General features: G+C 43.1%; 1 protein-coding gene across 3 annotated transcripts in view; it reads left to right on the forward strand.

Moving 5' to 3' along the window:
- LOC145403039 (serine/threonine-protein phosphatase 4 regulatory subunit 1-like) overlaps positions 1–22,853 on the forward strand; it is a 275,696-nt gene that overhangs the window by 188,254 nt on the left and 64,589 nt on the right. For all 3 annotated transcript variants that reach the window (XR_013897924.1, XM_080274880.1, XM_080274879.1), the window contains exons 2-4: positions 2,764–2,870; positions 18,794–18,936; positions 19,720–19,866. Coding sequence is in view for 2 of the 3 variants with exons in the window: in XM_080274880.1 (XP_080131006.1) it covers positions 2,768–2,870; positions 18,794–18,936; positions 19,720–19,866 (393 nt within the window). In the remaining variant the exon portion in view is untranslated. The remainder of the gene's footprint in view (positions 1–2,763; positions 2,871–18,793; positions 18,937–19,719; positions 19,867–22,853) is intronic.

Here is a 22,853-nt window from a genome sequence, read left to right on the forward strand (position 1 = left end):
GTCATGGTCCCTCCCCATCCCTCTCCACAGTCCCAGCTCATCCCATCCATTTCTCTGGCCCCCACACCCATTTCTTTACTCTCCAACACACACACTCTAAACAAAAACAAAAACAAAACAAAAAATCCATCCAGTACCCTCACTACACCCATTTACACAGGGTATACTTTCCCTGCCCATCCCCACCGCCAGCCATCATCTCATCCCACGCCACCCATTCCTTTGCTCATTTCTTCTTGACGGTTTATGGTGCGACGCAGGTCAAACGGTCGACAAAAGCTCTTGTTAGACTACCATCCCTTCCAGTGCCCTGACCTGATTTTGACATGGTCCCTATCCTTGTCGCATCCTACCCTTCTTCCTCCCTCCCCCTGGCGTATCCCTCTCACATCCTGCCCCTCCTCACCCTCCTCCTTTTCCTCCTACCGTTTTTCCTCCCTCTCCATTCCTCCCATGTCCCCTCTCCTACCCCCTCCCTCCTCATGACCTCTCTTTCTCTCTTCCAGTCTTTACTTCAAGTCATTAACTATATCTTTGGTGTATTTAGCGAGTGAAGGACCAATAGGCTTTATGTTAACTTGATTTCCTGTGTACTTCATCTCTTCCCTCACTCCTCCCCCTCCCCTCCGTACCCCTTCTTTCCCCTCTCCTCTCTTCTTTCCCCCTCTTACCCCTCTCCTCTCTCCTTCTTTCCCCTCTCCTGTCCTCTTCTTTCCCCTCTCCTCTCCTCTTTTCCCCTATCCTTTCCCCTTCTTACCCCTCTCCTCTCCCCTCACCTCTCCTCTTCTTACCCCTCTCCTTTCCCCTCTCCTCTCCTCTTCTTACCCCTCTCCTTTCCCCTTCCTTCCCCTCTCTTGTTTCCCTTCTCCTCCCCCTGTTTCCTCCAGTCATCTCCCTAATTCTCCCTCCATCCCTATATAGATCTCATTGAATCTCCTTCCCTCACTCTCAAGATCCTTCCCTAAACATCTCCCCAAGTCTTCCTCCCTTCCTCCCTCCCCATAGTCTTCCTCCCTTCCCTTAGTCTCCCTCTACATACCTCCCCATGTCTCCTTCTTTCCTCCTTCCCAATAGGTCTCCCTTTACACATCTCCCTGAACCTCCATCTCTTTCCCCCTCCCTGTGGTTCTCCCTGTACATCTCCCTCCCTCCCCTTGTCCCCACCCTTACCAGCCTCCCCTCCTCCCGATCTTCTCCCTAAATCTGTCTCCCTCTCAAGGCCTTTCTCTAGTCTCCCTCCCTCTTCTCGTCTCTATTGTCCTCTCTCCTCTGATCCCCTCCTCTCCTCTCCTCATCCCTCCAAGTTCCTCCATCTTCTCTCCCTCCGAAATCTCTCTCCTCTCTCCCTCCCTCGTCCCCCACCCGGATCTCTCTCTCCTCCCCCCTCCCCCCTCCCGGATCCTCCCCTCCCCCCCAACTAATTTCCACATCCCCCTGGCGCCACAAGGCCAGAGACCACGTGGTGTATCTCTCTCTCTCTCTCTCTCTCTCTCTCTCTGAAGACGGTTATTATTTATTAATCTGGCTCTCTGGACGATTTCATTCAGTTGAAGGAATTTTCTCATTTAAAAATACACACACACACACACACACACACACACACACACACACACACACACATACACACATAAAAATGTTACTATTTCCACTCGTTAAAATGTGAATCCGGTAGAGTGCAGGCCTACCCCCCAGTAATATCGGTGCCACCACGTGAAGGCCTCCCTCTCCAGCGTCATTCCACCCTTATTTTACCGTAACGTGTGTCTTCAAGCGATTTAGCCAGTGTATATAGGTGTAAGTGTAATTTATTTTTTATTTAATTCTTGCCACTTCCATACGATTTTTAAAACTAAGGATGGGTCAGGTTAAGGGTGTGTTTTTGTGTTTATTTTTATTATTTATTACTGAGAATTTGCCATTACCAGACTTTTAACTGATGCATGACCTGTAATAATAATAATAATAATTAATAATAATAATACTAATAATAGTAGTAGTAGTAGTGGTAGTAATAATAATAATACTAATAATAGTAGAAGTAGAAGTAGTAGTAGTAGTAGTAGTAGTAATGGTTATAGTAGTAGTGGTGGTGGTAGTAGTAGTAGTAGTAGTAATAATAATAGTAGTAGTACTAGTAGTAGTTAGTAGTAGTAGTAATAGTTATAGTAGTAGTAATAATAATAATAATAATAATACCAACAAACACAAAAATAATACTATGGAGGATTGAAGGTTTGGCTATATCTTGCTATCATTTATGTATTTCCCTATTCCCCCGTGTCCGTCCTATCCATCTATAATTCCCCTATAAGCAGTTTCACATGCATATAACATTTACCTAATATATATGTACCTGGGATATAGGCGATGGGGTAGGGTAGGTTGGTATATGTTATTTATATGTGGGGATGTGGGGTGTGGTGTATGTGTAGGGATCTCTCTCTCTCTCTCTCTCTCTCACTCTCTCTCTCTCTCTCTCTCTCTCTCTCTCTCTCTCTCAGTAGATAGAGATAGATAGGTGTGATTTCGTGACCTTTACATTAGTCATCTTAAGGCTAGACCCCCAAGAAGGGACCTCAGTGTCTGTGTAGTCATTGTATCTGTGTAACATCACATTTTTTCACCACCCTCACCAACTTTTCTCATTCCAATAATTTTTCACAACCGCCAAGCCTCCCCCTAATAATTTTTCACAACCCCCAAGCCTCCCCCCCCCCCATGCCGCACCAAGCCAGCTAAGCCCCCCTCGTCTCCCCCCTGCAGGCAAATGGTGGCCCGCAGCATCCAGGAGACGCTGAGGGCCGTGGTTGGCGTGCCCGAAGACGTAGCATCGGTCTTGGACATCATGAACTCCTTGTCCTCAAATGATGGTATGTATTGGGACCTGTACCTGCTAAACGGAGTATTGGGGGTGTCTTACCATGCATAGTACTAGCTAAAAGGAGTACTGGGGGTCTTATCATGCACAGTACCAGGCAGCTAAACGGAGTACTGGAGGTCTCTTATGCACAGTACCAGCTAAAAGGAGTACCGTACTGGGTGTCATGCACAGTACCAGCTAAAAGAAGTACCGGGTGTCTTATCATGCACAGTACCAGCTAAACGGAGTACTGGGGGTCTTATCATGCACAGTACCATGCAGCTAAACGGACTACTGGTGGTCTCATATGCACAGTAGCAGCTAAATGGACTAGTGCAGGACTCTTATCATGCCCTATTGTTGTGTCTAAAACTTCTGAGACACAGTATAAACTTTCCATTGACCCCTTCACCCAGAGGACGTTAATTCACCTCTGCCAAGTTGGAGGTGGTTATGTATTCACCCTTGCGTCTGTTTGTTTCTTCACTGTATATCTCAAAAAGTCGTTATCGGAGTTCTGTTAAATTTGGTGGATATGTGGGCAGGGGGTCAAGGTAGAGTTGACTAGATTTTGAGTTGGATCCGGATCGGGAATATATAAAAAATTCTGTTGGTGTTTGCGGAGGTATGCGCTCTATGGATATTGTGATACAGGGCAGATTAAGTGCGTTGAATTGTTTGACTTTGTGGGGTTAAAAGTATTCGTCTGGTGTGGAAGAGGAACGCACTGGAAATATTATGTAACGGCAAACCAAGACCGTAAAATTCATTAACTTTGGCAGACAAGAAGTATGTGGTACGGAAGATAAATTAAATCAGTTATTTTATTGACACTGATGGAAATATGCTGTCCTTTATGTCGCCATATCTGATCGCTTGTGTTTACCTCTGGGAGAACTTTTGTTGAAGGGTTAATTAAGGCCATATTAAACCCTTCCATTTAGACAATCCCACCAGCTGAGTAAAATCGTTTGGAAATATTGAAGTTAATTATGCGGCGTCTGTCTCAAAGGGCAGAAATAATCGCTGAGGTAAAGGCAGCGTACTTCCTCTTTTCTCTCTCTCTCTCTCTCTCTCTCTCTCTCTCTTTTTTTTTTTTTTTTTTTTTTTTACCACTCGAATATAGAACATGTTTGACCTCTTTGGACCACAGATAACTGCAGTGTGTACATGTGGGATGCAGGCTAATACAAAAATAACCATAGGCGTTGCAGTATGTAATGTGGGATGCAGGCTAATACAAAAAATAAATAACAGGCATTGCATTCTTTAGTATGGGATGAATATGCTTTACACAAATGTCCGCTAAAAACTGGTGGAATTAAAGCGCCATTTAAAGGTAAGGAACTCTATTTTCTTGGGGTTACATTTCGCCCAAGAAAATAAAAGCTTTGACCTCTTGATGATGCTTTATTCAACCAATTTATCAGGCCTACTTACCAACCCTAATAACGAAGATTCCAAGTTTGCTTTCCCCCTCCCGAATTAAGTTTAAAGCCCGCGACCATTTTACATTTGCGTCGCTAGGGGAAAGACAGGATTTATTTATTTGCTTTCCGGGCATTCCCAGTACGCCAGTGGTTATTAGATTTGATCAGCCTGCATCCCACAGTACAAAATGCGGTCAGCACGTACGTCAGGAACCATCGTCAGGCTTTACGGGTCGTGCCTTCGTTTGTAGTTTGTAAGTCATACGATCATTAATTTCACACTACCGTAAATCTGTGAAAAGTGAGAATTATTCCTACCTGTTCAAGAAGTTTTATATTCCTAAGCTGAGACAGGCTTGGTTTGTTCCTAATATTTCACCTCTTCTGCTTCTCACTATCCTCTGCTGGCTAATATTCCTGAGCAGAGAGAGGCATGGTATGTTCCTAATATTTCACCTCTTCTGCTTGTCCTCTTCCTCTGCTGGCTAATATTCCTGAGCAGAGAGAGGCTTGGTATGTTCCTAATATTTCACCTCTTCTGCTTGTCCTCTTCCTCTGCTGGCTAATATTCCTGAGCAGAGAGAGGCTTGATATGTTCCTAATATTTCACCTCTTCTGCATGTCCTCTTCCTCTGCTGGCTAATATTCCTGAGCAGAGAGAGGCTTGGTATGTTCCTAATATTTCACCTCTTCTGCTTGTCCTCTTCCTCTGCTGGCTAATATTCCTGAGTTGAGAGAGGCTTGATATGTTCCTAATATTTCACCCCTGTTACTTGTCACTTTCCTCTGCTGGCTAATATTCCTCAGCAGAGAGAGGCTTGGTTTGTTTCTACTCTTTCATCTCTTCTGCCTGTCCTTTTCCTCTGCTGGGTACGATTTCTAAGCTGAGAGGCTTGGTATGTTTGTAATATTTCACCTCATGTGCTTGTTACTTTCCTCTGCTGGTTAGTATTCCTGAGCTGAGAGAGGCTTGATATGTTCCAAATATTTCACCTCTTCTGCTTGCCACTTTCTTCTGCTCACTAGTTTTCTAAGCTGAGAGAGGCTTGGTATGTTCCTAATATTTCACCCTTTCTACTTGCCACATCCCTCTGCTGGCTCTTATTTCCAAGGTGACAAAGGTTTAGTATGTTCCTAGTAATTCACCTCTTCTAATTCTCACATTCTTCCGCTGGCTAGTATTCCTGAGAGAGGCTTGGTTTGTTCCTAATATTTCTCTTCTTCCACTTATTACATTCCTTTGCTAGCTAATATTTATAAGCTGAGGGAGGCTTGGTATGTTCCTAGTATTTCACCTCTTCTGTTTCACACATTCCTCCGCTAGCTAAGATTCCTAAGCTGAGTGAGGCTTGGTATGTTCCCAATATTTCACCACTTGTACGCCTCACTTTCCTCCTCTGATTAATATTCCTAAGCCGAGAGAGGCTTGGTTTGTTCCCAGTATTTCAGCACTTGTACGTCTCACTTTCTTCCGCTGATTAATATTCCTAAGGTGAGAGTGGCTTGATATGTTCCTAATATTTCACCTCTTCTACTTACCACTTTCCTCTGTTGGCTGATATTCCCAGGCTGAGAGAGGGTTGGTTTGTTCATACTATTTCTCTTGCTCTCCTCCGGTAGCTAATATTTCTAAGCTGAGAAGGTTTTGATTTATTTATTTTTTTTTTTTTGGGGGGGGGGTGCGTAGATGATCCTCTGTGATGTGATGCGTCAGGGAGGAAAGCGACGTGTGTGAAGTAGACGCAGTAGTGTAGTAGACGCAGTAGTGTAGTAGACGAACTCGTAAAATGATTGTACTACTTTGGATATCTACCTTGATGTATTTAGAAGACGTAGGCTATTTCGCGGGCCTAGGAGCCTTTTAACACCTGTTCATATGCGAATTATTTTGTACCCTTTACCTTAACACCATCACACCGATGACGCTTTTTTTTTTCCACTTAATTATTGCTACTTCCAGACGATTTCATTCAACTTAAGACCCATTTTACTGAAGGGGTTAATGGAGATTATATGCATCTCCGTTCGAAAGTCAATTTTAGGCTAAAGAACTTCGTAGTATATTTTTGTTCTAAGCTGTAACACGAGATTAAAACTAGAATATGATGCTAGTCACGAAGAAGTGCTGCAGAAAAACAAAATGCATATACAATATAAGCCATAGTGTTGCATTAGTTTTCCATTAAGCTACGGGATATCAGGCAGCATGAGAACGAAAATCTAGTTTTACGTCTTTGTACTGAAGGGGCTAGTTCTCCCCCTGGTGCTGGAGAGGGGCGACTTCTTGTGGTGGTACTGATTTAAGTGGGCGGGGGAGCTGACTGGTGATTTTTATTCCGTTTAGCTATGCCCAAATTCAACTCTCCATCGTGAATGCCGAGTTTGTAACAAGAGATTATCTCTTTGATGCTAGTCGCGAAGAAGTGCCGCGGAAAGACTGTCGATCCGTAGTATTGTCTTCTTCTATAAATGCCGCTTACTCAACTCCCTCCCAGTTTCCCCCAAAGGAGGATGGTGGGGCTGCAGGAGAGGGGCAACTTCATCCTGCAGTCCACCGGGATCACGTTGAGATGAGCCAAGACTTTTAAGCCCTATACTCTTTTCACTCTAACATGGCCCAGATTTTCGCCCTTTTCCAGCTCACTTCACAAGGCTCAAGTGGCAGAAAAAGCGACCCTACATCCTTTTGGCAGCACATCTTCGTGACTAGCATCATATTCTGGTGTTACTCTGTTGTTACAACTAAGCATTCAAGGTGAAGAGATGGCAATTTTAGACCAAGTTTGAGTAAAAGGAGTATAGAACTTAATTTGTGTACAGATTGCCATAACCTATCGAGCCCGGGGCCTTTTTTCCTTATAATCTTGCCCTGACGATTTTATTCAGGCGATTTATTCAGCTCAGGAGACACTGAACTGCAGAGGTGCCCTAGTAAACCCCCTTAGTACGAGAGGTCATCTATAAGCTGAGTAAAATCGTCTGGCAGCAAAGATTAAACTCCAAAGGCCGTCAGAGGGTTTTAAAAATGACTCATGGTTTAAAGGCCAGGGATGGGTGGGATTTAAATGACGTATAGTGCAGGAAAATATTCACCCCTTTACTGCTAGCATTGTTTGTGTGTGTGTGTGTGTGTGTGTGTGTGTGTGTGTGTGTGAACCTTTCTGTCGCTGCTGTCTGGTTCGAAAATTTCTCTCTCTCTCTCTCTCTCTCTCTCTCTCTCTCTCTCTCTCTCTCTCTCAGAACTTACTTGAGCTGAAAGCGTTAATGAATGAAGACCGTATATAATTTTCATTTTTCTTCTTTACTGATATCCACGGCTGTCTCCCTCCTCCGTCGTAAATGTGCCACCGCGTGAAGGCGTCAGAGGCGGGTAAACAGTCCTAATGGCGAGTTATGTTGTGTGTAAACAGATTCGCAACAGTTTTTACAAGGTGGTTTATTCTGTGTTTTGTTATGCTTATTGGCTTTTATTTTCGTGGTTCATTTTGTTTCGCTGCGTTCTTGATTCTCTCTCTCTCTCTCTCTCTCTCTCTCTCTCTCTCTCTCTCTCTCTCTCTCTCTCTCCCCCCTCCTTCAGTGCTCCTTGCTCCCTTTTCTTTTTATCCTTCTTTCCTACTTTCTCGTGTGCTTTTTATTTCACTCACTTTCTTACTTTTGAGAGAGAGAGAGAGAGAGAGAGAGAGAGAGAGAGAGAGAGAGAACATGCGCATCTCAAACATTTGGGTTGAAAACTGAGCCTTCTGTGTTTACCCTCCTCCCCCCCCTCTCTCCTCCCCCTCTCTCTCTCTCTCTCTCTCTCTCTCTCTCTCTCTCTCTCTCTCTCTCTCTCTCTCTCTCTCCTTTTCTCTCCCTCCCCTCTTTTCCTTCCTCCCTCCCTCTCTATTCCCTCCTCTCTCCATCCCACCCTTTAGTCTTTCTCACTCCCCCCCTTTTTTTTTCTTCTCTGTCTGTCTTCCCTGTCCTCACCTCTTTTCATCCCTTCCTCCCTCCCTCTCTCCCTCTCACCATCTTCTCTCCAAGCATTTTTTTTTTTTTTTTCGCCCTTTTTCTCTCCTCAATCAACTCTGTCCCCTCCCCTTCCTCCCTCTTTCCTTCTCTCCATCCCTTCCTCCCTCTTTCCCTCCTTTCCTCCCTCATTCTGTGTGTCTCCCTCTAATTCTCTCTTTTTCCCGTCTTTCTCTCCATTTTTTTTTCTCTCCATATTGAGTCTCTTCCTTTCCTTGTCCATACCTTTCCCTCCTATCAGTCCTTTCTCTCTTCCCTCCTTCTGTCCTTCCTCCTCTCCTCCCCTTCCTCCATCTCTGGCTTTCCCTTCCTCCCTCCTTTCCGACCACCCTCCCTCCCTCCCTTCACCCTTCTTAATTTACCCTTTCCTAGCCTCCCTCCCTCCCTCCCTCCCTCCCTCTCTCCCATCCTCTGTCTGTTACTCCATCCTCTATTCTCCCTCCCTCCCTTCTTTCCTTCCTTCCTTCAGTCCCTTCATTTGCCTCTTCTTTTTCTCCTTTCCTTCCTCCCCCTCTCCATTTATCCTGTTCTCCCCATCCTTTCTCCTCTCCTCCTCCTCGCCCCCCCCCTCGTCCTCCTCCAGTATTCCTCCTTTTCTCATCCTTCACTTCCTCCCTCTCCTTCCTTCCCTCATTCCATCTCCTTCCTTCTCTCCTTCCCTTTCTCATTCATCCTCTCCTTCCCTCTCTCCTGCCGTCTCTCCTTCCCTATCTCCTTCCCTCTCTTCCTCCCTCTCCTTCCATCTCTCCTATACTTACCTCTTATCCCTCCTTTTCTTCCTCTTCCTCGCTCTTATCCTCCTCCCTCTCAGTCTTCCTCACCTTTTTCTTCACCGTCTTCCTTTTCCTCTTCCTCTCCCCCTTCCCCTCTCTCCTTTTCTGTCCACTCCTCCTCCTCCTCCTCCTCCTCGTCGTCGTACGGCTCCCCATCTGTTTAATTTCCTCTCTCGTTTCTTTTCCCTCCCTGTCTCAACTTTGTCTTTCTCTTCCCCCTCCTCTTCTCATTCTCTTCCTCTTCTTCCCGTATATTCCTCTTTTGTCTTCTTTCCTCGTCTTCCTGTTCCTCTTCCCTTCCCCTTCGCTTTCCTTCCCTTTCTTTTCTTCCTTTCCATTTCTTTAGCTGTTCCTCCTCTCTCTCTCTCTCTCTCTCTCTCTCTCTCTCTCTCTCTCTCTCTCTCTCTCTCTCTCTCTCCCTTCCTTCTTCCTCGTCATTTTATTCCATTTTTCCTGCCTCCCATTTTTACTACTTCCTTCCACCTTCCTTCTTTCCTCCTCCTTTCCTTCCTCCTTCATTCATTTTCTCTTCCATCTTTCCCTTCATCTTTTCCTCCTTCCTGTCTCCCTACATTACTTCCTTCTCCCTCTGTCTCTTCCTCCCCTCCCTCCCTCCCTCCCTCCATTTACCCTATTGTCACATTATTTTGCAAAGTCCTCCGTATAGATAAAATAATCACTTCTTTTCTACATGTTAATGGCGGTCTAAATTAACATCACGTTTCGCAGAAGTCTACGCTCAGAGTACGCCATTTTTGGGTTAGGAGGTAGATTGGAGGCGTGGGAGGGAGAGAGGGAGGAAAGAAGAGGTGGAGGAGGAGGAGGAGGAGGAGGAAAGAAAAGAGAAAAGGAAAGTGTATAGGAGGCAATGGGAAAGGAGAGGAATTAGATGGAGGTGGAGGAGAGAGAGAGAGGGAGAGAAAGTGTGAGGAAAAGGAAAGAGGGAAGAGGAAAGGAAAGAGAGACGGGAGAGGAGGGAGGAGAATGAGAAATGGAAGAGAAGGATGCGAAAAGGGAGAGAGAGATTGTAAAGAGGGGAGGAAGAGGAGAGAAGGGAGAAGAGGAAGAGAGAAAGAGGAAAAAGGGGGAAAGGAAATGAAGAGGGGATGGAAGGGGGAAGATTGGCAAAGAAGAGGAAGGGAGAGGGAAGGGTAGGAAGAGAGAAAGAGAGAATAAGAGAAGAGGAAGAGGTGAAGAGGAGGAGGAAGGGAGAGGGGGAGAAGACGAAGAGCCTATTTACACACACACACACACACACACACACACACACACACACACACACACACACTGACCTTGTACGTATTGCAGCTGACGGTGGTAGATTCGCCATAACCCCTTCAGTACGGCGACGTTTTCTTTTTTCATGTACCCCTTCACCCCTAGGACGCATTTTGTCGATATTTTATTTTGCTTTAATTATATGTATCTGTTTATCTATCTGTGTCTATCTATCTATGTACCTCTGTCTATATGTTTTTTTTTTTTTTTAATTGCAAAGAATAGTAGTTTTTCTTTTTTCATCTTCGTTACTATACTCCTTTCATTTTAACTTGGCGTAAAATTACTGTCTTCCCCTCAGTGTTGCGCTAAAACAAGATATTAACGTTAGAATGCGATGCTAGTCACGAAGAAGTGCCGGAGAAGGGCTGTAGGGCCGTTGCATTCTTCTGTCCCAGAGCTGCGGGAAGGAGGCTGCAAATGGACGAAACCCTTTGTTAAATTACATTAGTGCCGGTAGTGTCATTAGTGTTTATTTATAACACCAATTTATAAGAGTTAATGGCGAGAGAAAAATAAGGAGGCGACAGGATTAAATTAAGTTAGGATAGATTTGATGGGTTGGGTTAGGTTTGGCTTGGTTCGGTTTGGTTAGATTGAGCTGTGTTAGGTCAGATTAGATCAGGCTAGGTTAGGTTAGGTTTGATTTGATGCCCATTAAACCGTGCAAACCCCCTCAGGGAACAGTGACCGCTGTTTCCAAAACAGCAATAACTGCCAACTGTTTTCAAAAACAGGGACCAGTAATCCCCAACTGTTTTCAAAAATAGGGACCAGTAACTTCCAGCTGTTTCCAAAATACAGAACGATAATAGCCAACTGTTTTCAAAATACCTAGCAGTAACCGCCAACTTTCCAAAACAGTGACCTGTAACCGCCAACTGCTTAAAAAATAGGGAACAGTAACAGCCAACTGTTTTCAAAATGCGGAACTGTAACCGCCGACTGTTTTCGAAATAGGGAACAGTAACCTTCAGCTTTCAAAATAGTGGACAGTAACCACCGCTTAACGGCGAAGTTTTCATAATAGGTAATAATAACCGGCACATACGTTTTAGAATTTAAAATAGTTGCTCTTGACCTTTTTAACCGCCGAACACGTTTTCAAAATACGAAGCTGTAACCGCCGCCTAGGGAATTCAAATTTTGCTAGATTATTAAAATTACAACGGATGCTAAAAACTTCAGTAAGTAACCGCCTTGCGAGTTTTGAAAGTAAGAAAATAACCGTCGACCAAGGAATGCAGATTTACGGGATTATGAAAACGATAACGAACGCTGACATTTTAAAAGACAGTAACCGCCAGCCTGGGTATTGGAATTCGTTACTCTTCAAAAAATTCCAAAAATAATTCAAATCTTTGTTTCCCATCGCGTTACCGTACGTGGCTGGAGATATTTCCGTCCGTTGCCGTGCGTCCGGTCACCTTTAATAATACTGGACTATCTTGATGTGTTGGTCCGATTATCTCTCTCTCTCTCTCTCTCTCTCGGACCGGTAGCTGATCAGGGAAGGTTTGTGTGTGTGTGTGTGTGTGTGTGTGTGAGAGAGAGAGAGAGAGAGAGAGGGAAATGAAGAAAAAAAATAAAATGAGAAAAACGCGACTGAAATGATAAAGGAAATGAAAAATAAATGAAACAACAGAAGCGTGAGTGAAATGATACACAGATTAGAGAAATGAAAAAAATATATATAAAACTGGAATGAAGGACAGAAGCATGAAAAAAAAAAGAAAATAGAGTATACGGAAAATGAGAGAGAGAGAGAGAGAGAGAGAGAGAGAGAGCATTTAAAGTTAGCCCGACTTACATGGCGTGGAGATTTCGATGCCTGTAAACTTTTCATGTCAATCCTGTTAACTTTTTTTGTCCTGAGAGAGAGAGAGGGAGAGAGAGAGCAGTGGAGATTTCGATGCATTTGAAGTTGCTCTGTGTGTGTGTGTGTGTGTGATTCGTGTAGAGTTTTTGACATATAAGGAGTAACAGCCTCTCAAAATTTTACCTTTTAAATAAATAAATAAAAAAGTGATGATTCGTATATAGTGGTGTTTCAGGCATTAATTATTATCACCCTAAATGCCCCTCGTAAGCTGAAGAAAATCGTCCGTTAATAGTCAATAGTGAAGAAAATCGTCCTGTAATAGCCAGAATAGTGAAGAAAATCGTCCGTTAATAGCCAGAATAGTGAAGAAAATCGTCCGTTAATAGCCAGAATAGTGAAGAAAATCGTCCGTTAATAGCCAGAATAGTGAAGAAAATCGTCCGTTAATAGCCAGAATAGTGAAGAAAATCGTCTGTTAATAGCCAGAATAGTGAAGATAATCGTCTTGTAATAGCCAGAATAGTGAAGATAATCGTCTTGTAATAGCCAGAATAGTGAAGAAATCGTCTTTGTAGTCAGAGGATCAACCCCTTCTATCCAGTATGCGTTTTTCCTCTTAATTCTTACTGTTTCCAGACGATTTTATTCAGCTGACAACCTCGAAAAATGGAGGGGTTAATGAGGGATATCCAACCCCCCCTCCCATTTCGAAAAGCCTCTCCTAAACTGAATAAATGGTTTGAAAATACTAGGAATAAATAAAATACAAAAATGCGTCACGGGATTGATGGTTTAATTTTGAAAAGCGCTCTTGTTAAACTCCCTGAATGAATCGCTTGTGGAAAGTTGTGAAGGCTAAGAAAGAAGGCGCGCTCGTCTCCCCCTCCCCCCCCAAGTTTTGTAGCCGCCATTGTTGTGATCACGTGACCTTCGTGCGCGGGCGGTTTGGCGGCGGCTTTTTGGCGGGAATGACAAGTAAACAGAAGCACGTGGAGTGGCATGCAAACAGAAGCACGTGGAGTGGCATGTAAACAGAAGCACGAGTGTGTGTGTTGTTGGATGAGTATAATGTTATTTTTTAGTACTGTACTTTTATTTTCACGGTATTACCATAATCTTATTTACTGTATGTAGATTACTACAGTTTTTGTTTTGGCGGGAATGGGATTTTTTTTTTACCTCCTTATTACTTATTTTTGTCATTGAATGGATTGTAAACAGCAGCACGTTGAGCAACTGTTCCCCAACTCATGGTTGCGACTCAGATGAGGGTGGCAAGGATGCGCCAGAGGGTGGCGGGATGGTATGGAAAAATAAATAAATAAATAAAAAAAATGTTAAAAGTACAAAATAATGCAAATATATATACATTACAATTTTTTGCGATAAAGCGTCATTGAGACACTGGCACAGGAAAATAGTGACGAGTAAAGCATCGATAAATGTATGAAAACTCCTGACGTCTTCGAGTCCGTTCACGTCCAACACTGTACGCCGAGGCAGCTGAGGCCTGGCGCAATTGCAGTATCATTTGTTACCAGCGTTACCAGTTCCACAGATTTATCTGTAGATGTACAGATTTTGTAACTATTTTCAGATTGTCAGATTTTGTTTGAAAAAGAAGCTTAACAGATTTTCATATTAGAAGACATTTTCATTATATATATAACGACTTCGCTTCCTTTGTGAATAAGAAGAAATTTATCAGATATAAATATTACATCTGCCTTTTGAAATTTTTTTTAAAGTTGCACACCAAGACAATATTTCATATTCTGTGTAATCTACCACCTGTACTGGAAGCTGCACTGTAAAACAACTGCTGCATTTTTTTAATTGGGGGATGCAAAGAAGTGCATTATTTCACCTGGAAATACATTGTACAGTATTTGCTGTAATTCTGGCGTGGATTCTGTGCTATAATGAGTTAATATGAATGACTGAGTTCAACTTACTGAACAAAGATACTACACCCCTTTCCAGTTTAGCTTATGACCAAGTGTAGTTGGATTGGACTTGATTTGACTTATAACCAAGGAGATCCATTCCTATCTCATAAGGAAGGCTCATCATAATTGATGCAACCACAATTTTGTATTCAGGTTGTGTGACAGGCCCAGTTCCATGAGATAACAAGTGACTATACACAGTCCACCATTTATCGAAAAAAAAAAAAAATGCAATATCATTTTGTAACCTCTCAATGGTACTCTTATATTATGACCCAATTCTGTCTTCACGATGTGTTATGTGTTTTCTATGGTCAGTTAGGCAAAAATTCGGGAGGTTCAAGGGGAAGGCTATGGAAATTTTGGACGCGGTAGTTCTCCATTTCCACCCACGGAATGGTCACTTTGAGGGATCTACAGATTTTTTGACGTCCAGCTTCAGATTTACCAAATTTTTTGGTGGCAACACTGTTTGTTACTGCTAGCGTTGCTGTGTTGGATGACCGACGGTCTGTGATACGTAGTTACCATAACGTAAATTTTGTTTGCCTGTTTATATATATATATATATATATATATATATATATATATATATATATATATATATATATATACTGTGATTGCCTAGCTAATTCATGAGTAGGATAGCCGTTTAATAGTCTGTTGGAGGAAGCAGCCAGGGAATTTTCACTCAAGGAAGGAGACATGTTAAAGATAAACTATTACATTTATATGAAGTTGTCCCCTTCATTTCCTTTGATCAACATAGGTTAGTATCGAAATTTATTGATTATTAAAATAAAAGTCAGTAAAATTTATTACATAAATGTTGCTGAATTTCACATAAAGCTGTCCATTGCATTTTATCCTATAGATTTTAGTGGATAAAGCTAAATGATGAAACACTGAAATTGTGTTTCCGGCCTGAGGATCGTCAGGCCAAAAAATTTCTGTGTTCAGGGTCGCGGCCAGAAAACTTTAGGAAACACTGACGTGGAATATAGGAAGTGCGTTGTTTATGTGCTTTGTATTTTTAGTGGAATAAGATGTAAACACAAGCACGTGGAGAAGTTTACGGAAAAGGTACAATACTTGTTTCGACGGCGGGAGTGGGAAGTAAGCAGAAGCACGTAGAGCTGTGTACAGAAAAGTTTTGCTATTGGCGGGAGTGCGATGTAGGCAGAAGCACGTGAAGTTGTCTACTGAAAAAGTGCGCTGTTAATATTTATTTATGCCTTTTTTTTTTGGGGGGGGGGGTTGTAAGCAGAAGTGTGTGGGGAAGGCGTTTGTTGATTACAGTTCCATTCAGTATCAGATTTCTTCGTTTTTGTATCACCTGAATTTTTCCCTACCTTTTGTCGGCAATTGGAGGTAGAGACACGTGGGGTTGGAGTGTCTATCTTAACTACGGCAAGGGCAGTAAGACCTTGCCGTAGCTATTGGCCTTGAACTACGGTACATGTGACTCGCCTCTCTGTCACCATGTCTTCCACCGTTAGGCTGCCCTTTCTCCAACTCACCTATTTCATATATCACTCAATCTTCTCTTCGGTCTCCCCCTCCCTCCACCGTATTCTCATACTGAAACTCTCATAGTTGTATGCTTAACAACAATCCCTCCCCTAAACTTTAGCCTCCCGTCGAAGGAGTTTTGATTTCCATCGGTATCCAGACAGATTCCCTTGGAAGGGAAGGGAAAATGTTGAGGTTGGTAGCCCCGTTAAGCTGAAACGACCCATCCTGCTGATATTTGGTATGGTGGAGCGTTAGAATTATAAACTAATACATCAAAATACACATTCTCGTGCTGGATAATGAAAGCACAACACATTCGAGATGCGGGAGGTCGTCACCACATCCATACTAGCATGGTTTTTATTCAGTCTTAAACACCATTCTGACCAACACCGCAGCGGTGTTCACTCCTCAAGACAATATTTTGATAATAAATTATATTCGAGGAATATTATTGTCTTTAATGTTGTTATTCATAAATGTAAGGATCACTTGTTAACGTCCGTCTCATGTTCTCGCGTGGCGGCGCTCACTTTTTTTTTTTTTTTTTCCAGGTGGGAGACATGAGCCGAACGACTCGTGTGACCTTGATGGCAGATTTTCCTTTCCCGGACAAATTAACAAGCAAAATACTTCATGAAAAAAAATCCTTATGTGACCCTGGCCATAATGTATAAGATTTGTCAGTGTCTGATCATATAAGACTGGATGAATATCGGAGGTAGTACGTCGTCTGCTCTGTTTATGTCTGGCTAAACATCTCGGCCGACATGGGTAACACTTTTAAAGATGTACAAATAGCACTTTAAAAATCAGTATAACGTTGTAAGTCGTATTAATAATACAGTACATCTCCTTTCATCGATATTTTAAAAATATTTAAGACAATAAACTACAAAAGGACGCACAAATATTGCGATGGGATTTGTGAAGAGACGGGTCAGATGATTCCGTCGAGTTCCAATAATTTTGGCTGCTCGCAGGAAAGACGATGCATTCGAGCAGCTCAGAAAGGGAAGGATTTTTTTAAAGAATATCAGTTCAGCGAAGGATGAGCTTCCCATGCATCTAAAAGGGAAGGAAAAGTTTAAGAATACGGGCAGTCGTCTCATTCGCCAGTCTCTTCACATAGCCAACCATCCCAAGATAATCTTAGTGCTTTCTGCCAGTAGGCTGCTCCTTCTTCAGCCCACCCTCTCCATCATATATCAGTCTCATCCTCGGTCTTCCACCCTCCCTCCACCGTAATCGCATATTTACACTCTAGCCGGCCTCATTCTCCATTCACAGCACATAGCCAAACCATCAGAAAATACCCCAGTTCTTTCTGACACATCCAGAGTAACACAGGAACTTTCCTTCACTCCTTCATCTGCCATTTTGTTGTTAGTGGTACATATTTTTTTTTTTAATGTACTGTTGCAATATTGGTTTGGAGATCACTATTGGTACAGAAAAAAAAAAAACTACTGTGGCAAAAATCATAGTACTGTATTTTTTTTTTCTTTGTTTTAGCGGAAGTGTGTTATTTACAAAATGAGGCTTGGGAGTATATTGTTATGTTGAATTTTAATAAAGATGATGTGATCTGGTAGGTTTTGTTAAGAGAAAAAGTACAGGACAGTAGACGTTATTCCGTATCTCATTCGTTTTGCGGGCGTGAAATGTTAACGGAAGCACTTGGAGTAGGAGTGCTTCATTGGGAGAGGGAGAGGGAGAGGGAGAGAATGCGGTAGTATACGCGAATATAGCCAAAAGCACGTGGAGTGGGAGTTTGGTGCGAATAATATGTAAACAGAAGCACGTGGAGTAGGAGTTTTGGTGCGAATATGTAAACAAGCATGTGGAGTAGGAGTTCTGGTGCAAAATTAATGTCAACAGAAGTACGTGGAGTAGGAGTTCTGGTGCAAAATTTATGTAAACAGAAGCACGTGGAGTAGGAGTTTTGGTGCGAATAATATGTAAACAGAAGCACGTGGAGTAGGAGTTTTGGTGCGAATAATATGTAAACAGAAGCATGTGGAGTTGGAGTGTTGTTTTTTTTATTGTAAATTTTAAAAGCCATGTATTTAACTGTGCTGATATGCTGGGTTACAGAAAGATACAGAAAAATACAGTACAGGTATTAGGTATGTCATTTTGTATCATCTTTGGCTGCCCAGGATTAGGTTGTTATCAGTCACGCAGTCAGTCCCGTCGTCGTGTTATTTATTTTCTTTTTGACGGGAGCGGGATGTAAACACAAGCACGTGAAACAAACATGCTTAGTTTACAGATGAAGTTTAATGTTACTTTGTGAATTGTACAGTATTGGTTTTTTCTGCCCTCTCATTTCTTTTGGCGGCAATGAGATGGAAACCTTTTCTTACCTATAATGCCTCAAGTTTGGGGGTGGCGGTAGCTCAGTCGGTAGAAAGGTGGCATGGAGTCCTACTGGACCCAGGTTCAAACCCCCGCTGGGGCAGGGAACAGTTTAAGGATTTGAATTTAATAAAAAAAAAAAAAAGAAGCAGACTTTACTGATCTACCAGAAGAACCTTCGACATGTCGTAAAAATACCCCCACTAATACCTGACACCAGTCCTGTATGAGACTGCCCTAGCATGTATTCAATATGGACGGTGGGTGTTAGCACCGCAGTGGTGACATGTGAAGGTGTATGGTATGTAGGAGGACCACTGGGCCTTGGGAGCAGGCTGTGAATCCTATGCCCAGTGTCGGACATTAAAAAAAAAAAAAGTACCCAATATCAACTAACGCCAGACGATTTTATTCAGCTGAGAGTGAGGATAGCGGAACTGGGTGTAATGAGAAGACGCATGACTTAATATAGAAGCCTGTATATTAATATGCCTTTCTTTCCCCTTCACAAGCGACAGTGAGAACAGAGCTGATATTATTGTCTTAAAATTTATATATTACGTTGGTGTGTAATTAGTGTTCAGTGTGTATTGGAGAGGGGCGCCTTCACGTGGTGGCACCGATATAACTACTTCCCGGCTACACAAGGTTCACATTTCAGACATGGCTACAACAAGACAACAAGAATTACTACTACATTAACTGGGGCTACAACGAGAACTGCTACTACTGCTACAACTATTATAAACTACTACCGCCACTACAACTACTACTAATACTGTTTTCTTTCTCGCCCACAGAAGCGTCGGTGCGTACAGAGTTGATGGAGCAGGTGCCTCAGGTGGCAGTGCTGTGCCATGAGTACCCCGACAACCTGGGTGGGGTAGTGGCCAATCACCTCGTGCCTATGGTCGTTAGGTACCTCACTGACCCCAACAATCAGGTGAGGAGTTGTGGTCGTGGTACAAGTGGTAGTAGTAGTGGTGGTGGTAGAGTAGTAGTAGAAATAGCGGTCGTGATGGTGGTGGTGGTGGTGGTGGTGGTGGTGGTACCGAGGCTTGAATAGTTTTTTTTTTTTTTTGACTCCCACCTTTTTTTTCTTTTCTTTTTTGAGAGAGAGAGAGGGGGTGGGTACCGGGCTTCTATTTCTGGTATTGATTAAACAGTGTGTCCAAAATATTATCAGGAACTTGATTTAAATGTCATGTCTCGGAAAAAGTGAGAATTTTCAGCCATATTTGAGGGAGGTGGGAGGACAGAGAGAGAGGGAGAGAGAGAGAGAGAGAGAGAGAGAGAGAGAGAGAGAGAGAGAGAGCTATATTGGTAATGGATGTTTTCCTTGTTTTTTAGTAGGAATTAGGATGATGATGATTATTATTATTATTATTGTTATTATTATTATTATATTATTAAGTGTGAAGGTGGGTTTGTTGCTGTTGTACGGAGAGGTTGACGTAACCCCTTCAGTCCGGTGACATGATTTTGTGGTTTATTTCCAACTATTTCTATGTAATTTACCGGATAGATTTCTTGTCGTGAAGTGGTTTCTGAAGGCGATTTCCAGCCTAACCTAGAAATGACCCAGCCTGACCTGAGATTTTAATACTAACCTAACCTACCATACCCTCCATACCATACCCAACCTTAACCTACCATACCCCAAACCTAACCCAACCCCACCTCACCAGGCGAGAAGTAACCCTGTCTGTGTTTCCTCCTTGTGCAGGTTCGTAAGACCTCCCAGGCGGCTCTTCTAGTACTGTTGGAGCAGGAGTTGGTGGGTCGGGAGGAGGTGCAGGAGCAGGTGTGTCCCGTCATACTCCACCTCACCACCACAGACGCCCTCGACGACTTCAAGACAGAGGCGGTCGCGGTGAGTGGCCCTGAGAAACTGATAGATAGATAAATAGATAGATTGATAGATAAATAGATAGATGGATGGATGGGTAGGTTGATGCACTGGTAAATTGATGTGGATGGAAGAATTGATTGATTGATGTTGATAGGCAGACAGATTGATGTGGATGGATAGACTGATAAATTGATGTAGATGGAAAATTGATTGATGGATACATGCAGGTTGTTTGATTGATACGTAGATTAATAGACTGATATATTGATGGAAAGATTGATAGATTCATAGGCAGAGAGAGAGAGATTAGTGTTATGTATTTGGATGTGTATTGTGAGTTCGATTTTGTGTGTGTGTGTGTGTGTGTGTGTGTGTGTGTGTGTGTGTGTCAGAGAGGGGTGGTTATAAAAACGAGCTAGGCAATCCTTTTACGTATCAATCAATTACCGTATATTTTCCAAAGGCAATTTATTTCACCGTGTACCCCCATTTACACACACACACACACACATACACACACACACACACACACACACACACACACACACACACACACACCAAATTTCGATGCGGGAGAGTACCAGAAAATATATGAAAAAAATTACCCTGTCTGTAATTTAGTTGTTATATCGCTACAATAATAATAAAAATATTAGTAATAATAATAGTAAATCATTATTGCTACATGGTTTACTAAATGACTTATCTTGAAAGTATTTTTAATTTTTTGTACGTCAACCCCTTCAGTACGGTGACATTTTGAAAATTTATACCTGCTCTCCAGACGATTTTTTTTTTCTTGTGTCTGTAGGGCCCTTATTCTATCCCTAACACCACCTCCTCCTAACCGATTTATTTTGCTCCCCAACACCTCTTCCAAATTGCTTTATTCTGCTCTCTAACACCTTTTCCTGACCGATTTATTTTGCTCCCTAATACCACTTCCAGACCGATCAGTTTTGCTCCCTAACACCTCTTTCCAACCGATTTTGCTCCCTAACACCACTTCCTAATCGATTTATTTTGCCCCCTAACACCTCTTCCTAATCGATTTATTTTGTTCCCTAACACGTCTTCCTAACCGATTTATTTTGCCCCCTAACACCTCTTCCTAATCGATTTATTTTGCTCCCTAACGCCTCTTCCTAACCGATTTATTTTGCTCCCTAACACCTCTTCCTAACCGATTTATTTTGCTTAACTACACCTTGTTACCCTTTTCCGTTGTTATATAAATCCTTCCAGTATCGCCATACTCTGCATGAATAACGCACAGGAGGATATTTGCCAGCCATATCCAAAAATAAATCGCTAAGGAAGAGGTGCTAGGGAGCCTCTTTACCCCACGAGAATACGGGTACTCTCAGGCTGAATAAAATCGTCTGGAGGTGGTAGGATTAGTAAATTATACAGTATATCCTTGTAATGAAGTGGTTGATGGAGAGGAAAGAAGAAGAGGAGGGAGGGAAGAAAAGGGAAAGAGAAGAGGAGGGAGGGAAGAAAAGGGAAAGAGAAGAGGAGAGAGGGAAGAAAAGGGAGAGAGAAGAGGAGGGAGGGAAGAAGGGGGAAAGAGAAGAGGAGGGAGGGAAGAAGGGGGAAAGAGAAGAGGAGGGAGGGAAGAAGGGGGAAAGAGAAGAGGAAGGAGGGAAGAAAAGGGAAAGAGAAGAGGAGGAGGACAAGGTGGAGGAGGAAGAGAAGAAGAGGAAGAGGTGGGGTCGCTGTGAAAGACATGGGTAGTGAGATGTAAGATACTGCAACATCTCACTATCTTGTCTTTCACGGGGACTGCCACTCAAGACAACTCAGCACCTGACCACAGCCAAGCCAGGCACAGTCCTATCAGCAGTCAGCCCATCAACCCGCTACAACCCGCTTCACTTAACTTCAGCCAAGGATCCAGCTAAAGTGTGGAAATATTTGAACATCTCGTAGCATCAACGTTTCCACCAGCTTGCGACTTCCAACCAAAGAACTGTGTAATATCCATAAACTAATCGTGTACAGTGAGGAGATTCAACCAACGTAACAACTAGCCCATTCCCCAGCATACTACGCTAAGCTTCACCCAATTTCAGTCCAAATTAAAGTTAAAAAAGGAATTATTTATATGTACTAAAGAGCTAGTCACCATCGTTTCTGCCAGCCTGAAATTACACCCATAGCCTCTTCCAATATCCCCTTCCCCCAAACATCGTCTCCCCCGACATCCCCCTTCCCCCAAACATCCCTCTCCCCCCAAACTCCCCGCCCTCACCAACATCCAGATCCTCAGCATCAACCCCCAACATCCACCAGTCCCCCCCTTCCTTCCCCAACTACATCGCCTACAGCCATCTATAATGCAGTCAGCCATTAACGTTGCACACACGGCCAAAGGTGGACCGATATTGCCGGTCAGGATGGCAGGAAGGATAGGAGAGGGACGGAAGGATGGAGAGATGGGAGGAAGGATGGTGAGGTGCAGGGAAAGGATGGAGGGATGGGAGGAAGCATATGAGAGGGATGGAAGGATGGGAAGAAAGATAGGAGAAGGATGGAAGAAAGGGTAGAAGAGGGATGGAAAGATGAGGAGGTGCAGGGATGGATGGATAGGTGGGAGGAAGGATGGTGTGATGGAGGGAAGGATAGGAAAGAGATGGAGAGAAGAAGAACAGAGAGATTAGGAGGGAAGGATGGGAAGAGGGATGGAAAAGTTCAGAGATAGGGAAGGAGTGAGGGAGAAGAGAGAATGGAAGGAAGGAAAGAGGAAACAAAGACAGTGATGAAGAGGGATGGAAGGATAGAAGGAAGTGAGGGAGGGAGGAGAGGGACTGAGATAAGGGAGAATGCTTGAAGAGAATGGAAGCAGGAAGGATGGAGAGAAGGAGGGGTTGAGGGATGAAGGATGGAAGGGAAGGAGGGGCATAGGAAAAAACGAAAGGATGGAAGGGAAAGACAAAGATCAGGAAGGAAGAAAAGGGTCGTAGAGGGAGGGAGGGAGGAGGAATAGAAAGGAAGCTTGAAGGGGG

This window comes from Coenobita brevimanus, chromosome 60 (assembly GCF_032717465.1).
Source record: "Coenobita brevimanus isolate Jiangsu-jjx chromosome 60, ASM3271746v2, whole genome shotgun sequence".
NCBI classification, from domain to species: Eukaryota; Metazoa; Arthropoda; class Malacostraca; order Decapoda; family Coenobitidae; genus Coenobita; species Coenobita brevimanus.